This window comes from Galeopterus variegatus, unplaced genomic scaffold (assembly GCF_000696425.1).
Source record: "Galeopterus variegatus unplaced genomic scaffold, G_variegatus-3.0.2 Scaffold7736, whole genome shotgun sequence".
NCBI lineage: Eukaryota > Metazoa > Chordata > Mammalia > Dermoptera > Cynocephalidae > Galeopterus > Galeopterus variegatus.
This window is the reverse complement of record NW_007733847.1, coordinates 66,040-75,889: the sequence shown is the minus strand read 5'-3', so window position 1 is coordinate 75,889 and position 9,850 is coordinate 66,040. Positions and strand designations below refer to the sequence as shown.

At 43.4% G+C, this 9,850-nt stretch overlaps 1 protein-coding gene across 2 annotated transcripts in view; it reads left to right on the top strand.

Annotated features, from left to right (window-relative positions):
• Nucleotides 1-9,850, top strand: part of WBSCR16 (Williams-Beuren syndrome chromosome region 16) — a 40,515-nt gene that overhangs the window by 22,151 nt on the left and 8,514 nt on the right. For both annotated transcript variants that reach the window (XM_008592287.1, XM_008592286.1), the window contains exons 7-9: nt 3,343-3,524; nt 7,526-7,613; nt 8,426-8,599. In XM_008592287.1, coding sequence (XP_008590509.1) covers nt 3,343-3,524; nt 7,526-7,613; nt 8,426-8,599 — 444 coding nt within the window. The remainder of the gene's footprint in view (nt 1-3,342; nt 3,525-7,525; nt 7,614-8,425; nt 8,600-9,850) is intronic.

Here is a 9,850-nt window from a genome sequence, read left to right as displayed (position 1 = left end):
CTCCGTCTCCCTCTCCCTCTCTCCCTCCCTCCTGTATTGGTTAGTTGTGGTTATTTTAGGGGTCATATTATGTAACATTATGTTTCTTAAGGTTCAGCCATGTTATATGTATCTGTAGTTCATTCATATTTTTTCCCTCTACAACCAGAGTGGCCTAATCCAGCCTGTAACCTGTTGTAGCTTTTTTTCCTTCATTAAAAAAAAAAAAATTTTTGTGGTAAAATACACATAATATAAAATTTACCATCTTAACCATTTATAGGTGTACAGTTCAGTGGCATTAAGTACATTCATGTTGTGCATCCATCACCAACATCCATCTCCAAGACTCTTTGATTTTGCAAAACTGAAACTCTGTAACTCCTCATTTCCCTTCCTCCCAGGCCTTAGCAACCACCATTCTACTATCTCTTTCTTTTCTTTTTGGTGGCTGAACAGTATGGGGATCTGAACCTGTGACCTTGGTGTTATAAGGCTGCTCTCTAACCAACTGAGCTAAGTGGCAGCCTGCTTTCTATCTTTATGGGTTTGACTACTGTAGGTACCTCATGTAAGTAGAATTGTAAAGTCCTCAAAGTTATTCTATATTGTAGCATATGTCTGAATTTTCATCCCTTTTTTAAAAATAGATTTTATTTTTTAGAGCAGTTTTAAGTTCATAGCAAAATTGAGCAGAAGGTATGAGTACACAGATTTCCCATATATCTCCTGTCCCCACAAGTTCAAAGCCTCCCCCATTATCAACATCTCCCACCAGAGTGCTACATTTGTTACAATTAATGAACCTGCGTTGACACAGCATTATCACCCAAAGTCTGCAGTTAACAGTAGGGTTCATTATTGGTGTTGTACGTTCTATGGGCTTGGACAAATGTATAATGACATGTATCCTCCATTATAGTATCATACTATAGTTTCATCATACCATAGTTTCATGGCGCTAAAAATCCTCTGTGTTCCATCTGTTCATCCCCATCCCACCCCTCACCCCCTGACAACTGCTGACCTTTTTAACGTCTCCATAGTTTTCCCTTTTCCAGAATGTCATATAGTTGGAATCATACAATATGTAGCTTTTCCAGAGACTTCTTTCATTTGATAATATGTACTTCAGTTTCTTCCATGTCCTTTCATGGCTTGATTGCTCATTTCCTTTTTAGCACTAAACAATACTCCATGTCTGGACATGCCACAATTTATTTACCTGCTGAAAGGTGTCTTGGTTGCTTCCACGTTTTGACAGTTATGAGTAAAGCTGCTATAAACATCTGTGTGCAGGTTTTATTTATTTATTGTCAGCTGGCCAGTACAGGGATTAAACCTTGGAGCTTGATGTTGTCAGCGCCATGCTCTAACCAACTGAGCTAACTGGCTAGTTCGTGTGGGCAAGTTTTGGTGTGGACACGTTTCCAACTCATTTGGTTGTAAATACCAGGGAGTGGGATTGCTGAATCATATAATTTCTTAACTTTTTAAGGAAAAAAACACTTGAATTGTATTCTGTTGTATGTATATACCACATTTTGCTTATCTGTTCATTTGTTGATGGACACTTGGATTACTTCTGCCTTTCAGCTGTTGTGGATAATGCTGTTATGAACATGGGTGTACAAATATCTCTTTGAGATCCTGCTTTCAGTTCTTTTGAGTATATACCGAGAAGTGGAATTGCTGCATCATGTGGTAATTCTTTTTAAATTTTTGAGGAACCGCTATACTTGTTTTTCATAGCTGCTGTACCATTTTACATTCCCATCAACAGTGTACAAGGGTTCTAATTTCTCCACATCCTTGTCAACACTTGTTATTTTCTGGTTTTTTTGATAGTAGCCATTCTAATGGGTGTGAAGTGGTATCTCATACTCTGATTTCTATGTTCCTAATGATTGGTGAATTTGAGCATCTTTTTATGTGTTTATTGGACATTTGTATATCTTCTTGGGAGAGATGTCTATTCAAGTCCTTTGCCCATTTTTTGATGGAGTTTGTTGTTGAGTTTTAGGTGTTCTCTATATATTCTGGATATTAATCCCTTATGAAATATATTATTTCTGTAAACATTGTACACAGAGTTATTTTTTGTTTTGTTTATCATAATTCCAGTGTCTGAAGTCTGGAGAGTATAAACTGGTTGGTCATTAGTTCTTTTGACACTCACTCATAGTGGTGCCTTTCCTTATGTGTTTAGTAATTTTCGATTGTGAACTCATATTTTATTGAATTTAATTTGTGGAAGCCCTAAGGATCTAAGCTAGAGATCTTTTCTCCTGAGGGGATTTGGATTTGCTTTTCCCTGTTGGTGAGGCCTGCTACTAACCTGGTGAGGCCTGCTACCAACCTGACACTGCTTTGGCCCCCCTTTGAGGAACCTTGGTTTAAATAGGAGTCTATGGTCTAATGTTCTGCCTTGGCTTGATGCCCAAGGATTACCCACCATTGCAGTGCAGATACTGACATTTGCCCTTAGGGCAGGTGCCATTTTTTCCTGTGCTTATTGTTAACCACACCAGCTTCTGTTTACTGTTTCTTAGGAGTGGTATGGAAGATGGGATGGGCTCTTAAAGATTTCCTTTATTTTCTAGCAAGCCCAGCAATGCATTAGAAATTGCTCGTTATAATTTATGCAAAGTCTGATAGCTTCATTGCATAGTGGTATTTCATCATGTGAAGTTTTTCAACTTGAATCAGACCTAGAAAATTCCAAGGGTTTAAAAAATATACCAATCACAATGATGTCCTTTTTCCTCCTCTGAGAGAACATGGAGAAGGAAATTGTATGAAAATGCAGAGGGACAGATTAGGATTTCTGAGTTGGTTTTTTAGGGCTAATAAAAAGCTTGAATAGTATAAAAGGGCTGGAGGAGGTATTGTAGAACCTTTCTAGCACTTATGAGAGGTAAATTAACACCAATTGCTAAACATAGAAACTGGATAAATTTCAATATTCATTTAGAAATTAATTTTATGATGCTGTCCTAAGTATTAAAATACAGGTTATACTTAAATCATTCAAAGTTTGGCATGTTCACACATGTGCACAAAGTATTTGATAGATATTTACACACTGGGAGACACAATTATGGTCTGACTTTGGAGTTTTGGCAGATCTGGGTTCAAATTCTGGCAAGTTTCCCTACTAGCTTTTTTTGGGTGCGTGTGATCCGAACCCTCGGGCGGGAGCGCCGCCGCGCTTCCCAAGCGGCGCACTATCCAGTGCGCCACCGGGCCGGCCCTCTGAGTTGTTTATTAAGTGCTTAAAACTGTGTTCGGTATATAATAATTCTGTGTAAATGTTTGTTAAAAGATTGAGTAATTAAAAGTAAGTATTTTCCATTGTGTTAGGTCTGGGTCACTACAATATCACCAGTGAACCCACCAAGCTGGGTGGAGACCTTGCTGGAGTGAGCGTGGTCCAGGTCACCACCTACGGAGATTGCTGTCTGGCTGTGTCTGCTGATGGAGGCCTCTTTGGTTGGGGAAACTCTGAGTACCTGCAGCTGGCCTCTGTCACAGACTCCACACAGGTATAAGGTCACCCACGGCCTGGTGCTGGGAGGTTTGGAAACACAAAGTGTTAAGGACATTTTTAAGAGACTCTTCACCAAGCTGTGACATGTAAAGTGCTGTTTAGGTCTAACCTATTGTAAAACTGTCTCTTCAAGGGGATCTCATTGGAGCCTGGAAAGAAGCTTAGGTCCAAAGGCCATTGTTATCCATACTTAGATGAGATAGCCCTGGTTTAGATCAGCATTTTAGGTATGCCTGTATACCCCATCTTGTTCTAAAAGGGATATGAGACTGTTTGCGTAAGCCCTTTTGATGTCATAGTATGCTTTTTGTTGCAGCATAACATATATGCCAAAAGGCACACAGATCTTAAGTGAAGACACCCGTGTGACCCCACCAGATCAAGCAGTGGGACACTAGCAGCAGCTCAGAGCCCTGCCTTGTGGCCTTTCCTTTTACTACTTCCTCCTTTTCACCGAAGGGAGCCACTGTCAATACAGTGTAGTAGGATTTTCAGTATTTCATTAGAGAAAATTTCAAATATAAGCAAGTAGAGATTGTTGTGTAGAACTCATCCCTTTCTACCCTTCATCCATGTTCAACAGTTACCAACTAATGGCCAATTTTTTTTAATGGAGATATAATTCACATACCGTGATTCACCATTTAAAAGTGTACAATTTAGGGCCGGCCCGTGGCTCACTCGGGAGAGTGCGGTGCTGATAACACCAAGGCCACGGGTTCAGATCCCATATAGGGATGGCCGTTTGCTCACTGGGTGAGCGTGGTGCTGACAACACCAAGTCAAGGGTTAAGATCCCCTTACCGGTCATCTTTAAAAAAAAAAAAAAAAGTGTACAATTTAGTGGTTTTTAGTATACTCACAAGGCTGCGCAGCTGTCACCACTACCTAATTTCAGAACATTTTCATCACCCTATACTGCTAACAGCCAATTTTGTTGCATCTATGATTCCATCTACTTCTCTGCCCTGGATTATTTTGAAGCAAATCCTGGACATTGTATTTCATCCATTAAAGTTGCAGTATGTTAAAAGATAAGGACTATTTAGGAAACATACTTCATTCCTTAATATGATCAGATTTCTGACAACATACAGAGGGTTTCAAATACATATTAATATATAAAGAAATCTACACAAAAGGAAACTAAAGGTCTGCTAATAAGATGGAAAAATGCCTTCTCTGTGGTCTAGCACAGTGGTTATAGGTGGTTGCAGATTTGGCTCTGAGCTCTCTAGTAGTCAAAGCAAAGAAGAAAACATGGTCATTTAAATGATTCATTGTCTATAAGATAAACAGCAAATAAGGTGTTCAGGAGAAGTACTGCTGTTCCTGATACCAAGGCCTGAGAAGAGTGTCTCCCATGGCATTCCTGTGGGAGGCAGATCCAGTGTCATGTCATTGTTATCTATTGCTGGATAACAGATGACCCCAAAACTTAATGGATCAAAACAACACAAATTTATTATGTCCCAGTTTTGGTGGGTCGGGAGTCTAGGGGTGGCTTAGCTGGGTCCTTTGGCTCTGAGTCTCTCATAGGCTGCACTCACCCTAGGCTTCTCGTGGGGAAGGATCTGCTTCTAAGCTCACTCTGCTGTTGCTGGCAAGATGCAGGCCCTCGTGGATGGTTGGACCAAGGTCCCAGTTCCTCGCTGGCAGTTGGCCAGGCCTTCCTTGGTTCCTTGCCATGTGGGCTTCTCCATGGGGCAGCTCACACATGGCAGCTGGCACCATCAGGGCGAGCAGATGAGAGGGCAAGAGAGCTCCCTAAGACAGAAGCCAGTGTTTTATAATTTAACCTGGGAAGTGACACACCCTCGCTTTTGCTGGAATTCTCTTTGCTAGCAGAAGTCACTAGGTCTAGACAGACCTGCACAAGTGTTAGGGCTTAGATATGGTCATGAGGAGCAGGAGGCGGGGATCACTGGGCACCACAGTGGTTCTGTATTGTGGCCCGTGTCTCATCCTGTCAATGATGGCAGTGATGAGTGTTCAGTCACTGTTTGCTAGAGCACTTCCCAGCATCTGCTGAGGGCATTACGCCAGAGCACAGCTGAGTGAAGACACTCTCTGAGAGCCCAGCAGTAGAGTCCACATCTCAGCTCTGGCAGCCTAGCCTCATAGAGGGAAGTATTTTCTGGATCAGTAAGCCCCGTTATTCCTTTTGAGTCAACTTAGGGACTGTTATCCTCCAGCTGTCTCATTTTGAGAGTGAATCTGTAGAGATTCATGGCTGTCACTGAAGCACTTAAAGTCTGTCTTCCTTAAAGTTATTCCTCAGTAGCAGTGCCAAGACCACGTCCTGCTGGGAAGCTCAGTTGGCCACACTTTTCACTCTGCAAACCTCTGATCCTCCCATCTCTCACTCTCAGCAGAAGATCTTGCCTCCTGTTTAATAGAGAAAACAGATACTGTCAGATGGGAATGCCCTCAGTGTTGCCCTGTGACTCCTGCACACTCATCTGTGTGTGTATCCATCCTGCCTGTGCACGTTCCCTTCTGTAACATGGAAGAGGTACACACAAGAAGAGGCTTCCTTTTGAAGTTAGCTCTTCTCTCTCTGCCCTGGACCCATCTCCTCCCACCTTCTCAGAACCCTTACTCCATCTGCTGGGCCTTCCCTCCTGTAATTTCCACTCTCCCTCTCTGCCAGTTTCTCTTCATCAGTCTGTACACCTGACCATGCGTCTCTAATCTTAAAAAGCCTCATCTGGACTCCTTCCCCCATCCCTTTGCTTTGTCTCTGGCTTTCCCTTCTAAGCCAGACTTCTCGGGAACTGTGTTTACTTACTGTCTCCATTTCCTCATGTCCTGTTTATTCTCCAGCCCATCCTACTTAGCTTCTGCCCTTAGTCTGCTGAATGGCTTTTGCTGGGGTTACCAGTGACTTCCACATTGCTAAAAAAAATAATAAAGCATCTAGAGAACATTTTCCATTCTTCATCTTTCTCACCCTCTGAGCAGCATCTGACACTGACCATGACATGCTGACAGTCTTCGTGAAAACACTCTTCCTTTTACCATGTGACCACTGTCTTTTCATGCTCTCTTGCCTTTCTCCTTATTCCTTCTCGGTTTCATTCCCCAGTCTTCCTCTTCTGCCAGGCCGTTATGTGTTGAAGATCATCGGGGCATGGGCTTTGCTCTCCTTTTCCCTTGAGAAGATCTTACATCTGTGGCTTCAGTGACCATCTACTAATAACTCTCCAAATTACATCTTAGGCCCCGACTTCTCTTTGGAGTTCCAGACATCTCTGAGTGCCACTTGGCATTTCCGCTTGGCTGTCTTTAGGCGCTGCACGTTCAGTATGTCCAAGGGAACACATGCTCGTCCCTGCCCACATCACTCACGATGCCAGAAATCACATCTCTGCCCTGCTTGGGACCTTTACAGGCTTCCTATCATGCCCAGATAAAGACCAAATCCTTATTGCGGCCTACAACACCCTGGGTGATCTGCTCTTCCTTCTCCCCACTCTCATCTCGTACCATCTTCCTCCGTTTCCCTGCTTCAGCCACCCTGACCTACTTTGAGCTCCTTAGATGTGCGTGCTCACCTCATTCCCTTTGCACATGCTGTCTCCTCTACTGGGAGTGTTCTCCCCTCACCTCTTTCATGCCTACATATCCTTCAGCTCTCAGGACAAATTGCAGCCTTCCCCTGACTACTCCTCCCCCCACTCTAGGTCAAGTTCTGTGTCGTACACTCAGAGGCCCCTGTACTCTCCTTCATTGCATTTAGCACAAATGTAATTGTACATTAATTTTGGTTGACATCTGCTTCCTCTGCTAGACTTGAAATCTTTGAGGGTGGGAACCGGGTCTCTTGCTCCCCCCATTGTATCCACAGCATCTAATTATGATGCCTAGCATATGTTAGATGTTCAGGAGATGTCTGCGGAGTGAATGAAGGAACTGGGTCTTCTCTACTGTGTACATACTTCCTGGTTCCCACGGTTTGTTTTCCTAACAGTGCAGACTCTTTCTTTGCTCCAGGTGAACGTCCCCCGGTGCTTACCCTTCTCAGCAGTGGGCAAGGTAAAAGAAGCTGCGTGTGGTGGTACAGGCTGTGCGGTGTTAAATGGTAAGAACCCCTTCCAGGTAGCTCATCGGGAAGCCGTAGGTTAGTGTCCATAGGATTCACAAGCTGCAGACCTCAGCCTAAGGGAGGGAATGTGGCCATGGGGAGGTCTAGATTGAGTTCAGTTATCATGGGGTGAGGGTGACGTACTTGACAGAAAGATAACAGCCCATGATTTATTCGTAGACAGACAGCAACAGAGCTTTGTTATTCTGTAGCACATCTTTGGAGGGGAGAATAAACTACTTTATTCCCCTCCCTTGGCCTGGGCCAAGACCCCAGCTCTGCCTTCTCCAGACAAGAAATAAAAGGCTTATGGGAGAAGGGCCCTAGAGTTTGGATACCAAGACCCATGCCGCTGGGATTAACTGCCTGTCAGCACTGATGAGTAGTAAACTTTATAACCAAAAAATTAAGAGTTTTAAGAATTTGGCCAGAAATTGTTTACCTGGCTTGGTCTTCTGATCAGTGTGAAACTTAGAGCTGTCAGTAGGGGAAAACTGTCCTCAAGTTCTCCTGTGTTCACGTGGGTTTTCTGGGTGATTTGTGGACTGGTCCTTTCCAGGATTCCCTCAAGATGTGGGAAGTTTGCATTCTGAGATTAGTTAGCTGGCTAGACAGACTCCACAAGCAAGAATTGAAGCAGGGGAGAGAGAAGAATTATTTTAAATCTGTCAGTATATTCTTGCCAAGTAAGGAAAAAAAAAAAAAAATCCATGCAGATGTAATGAATCTTGGTGGTGCAGTTTGAATTTCTGGTGAGGGAGGGCTCTATTTGGTTTGACTTACTGACCATTGTTTTTATTGTAATGTAGGAAAAGGACATGTTTTTGTCTGGGGCTATGGAATTCTTGGGAAAGGACCAAACCTAGTGGAAACTGCTCTTCCAGAAATGATTCCACCCACTCTCTTTGGCTTGACGGAGTTCAATCCAGAAGTCCAGGTTTCCCGCATTCGATGTGGACTCAGCCACTTTGCTGCACTTACCAGTAAGTGACCAAGCCCATCCGACCCGAGTAAGACTGCCGAAAATTCACTCTTTCAGGTTCAACCCACAACTGTGGGCAGCTCTCAAGTTCCACCCATTCAGTGGAGTGGCGCCTTTTTATGGATAATTAAAGAGAGCAGCTAATCCAGAAGTTGTTTGGTTTGAGGTTGTATGATGTGTGTTTTTTTTTTCATCCTGGAGTTTTGTTTTGGTTCATTTGGTTTGTGGTTAGGCTAATGTAAACGTGACTTTTCTCAAGAGGGCTCCAGTTGGTGGTAGGAGTGGGGACCTTGAGTATGTCAGGGTGCTGGAGGAAACCAACAGAGGTTTGGTGAATCTGCGGGTGGGTAATTAGGAAATGAATGTGTGGGGCTCAGTCCCATTCCCCACCCAAGCCAAACCCTGATCTGACCCAGGAATGTGGGATGGCAAGAGGCAGATTTGTGAGACCATCCTGTGGCTTCATGGAGGTAAATCAACTGATTTCTCCAAAGTGCTGGGGCATAATCAAAGGGAAGACTGAAATGGAGGTTTTCTCAAAGGCTTGCCAAATTACAAAGCCATAAAACGTCCACTTACTCTGCAGACATCTAGAATATTTTGTGAGACCATCCTGTGGCTTCATGGAGGTAAATCAACTGATTTCTCCAAAGTGCTGGGGGAGTGCATAATCAAAGGGAACACTGAAATGGAGGTTTTCTCAAAGGCTTGCCAAATTACAAAGCCATAAAACGTCCACTTACTCTGCAGACATCTAGAATATGTACTTTCTTTGATTGCATCTCATATTCCACCACAGTCACTTTGGGTTCAATTTGCTGCTCTTTTGTTGACTTGAATAGTAAAACAGCTAAATTAATTTTATTTTGTGATCTCAAGTAAATTAGCTATCTCCTTGCAATTAAAAAATCTTTTCCTCTCATGATAAATAGTTGTTTTTTAAGACATCTGTGCTCTTGGGCCGGCCCGGTGGCGCACTGGATAGTGCGCCGCTTGGGAAGCGCGGCGGCGCTCCCGCCCGAGGGTTCGGATCCCACATACAGACCGGTTCCCGCTCACTGGCTGAGCGCAGTGCGGGCGCAACACCGAGGGTTGCGATCCCATTGCCGGTCAGTAAAAAAGACAAAAAGGAAAAAAAAAATAGCTGTAAAATTTTCACAAGATTTAGACTTATCTATAAATGGAAGTAACTGCTCTGGTTAAGCTGTGGAAAGAAATTCTTCACCTTAGTTAGCTGCCACTGCCACCACTT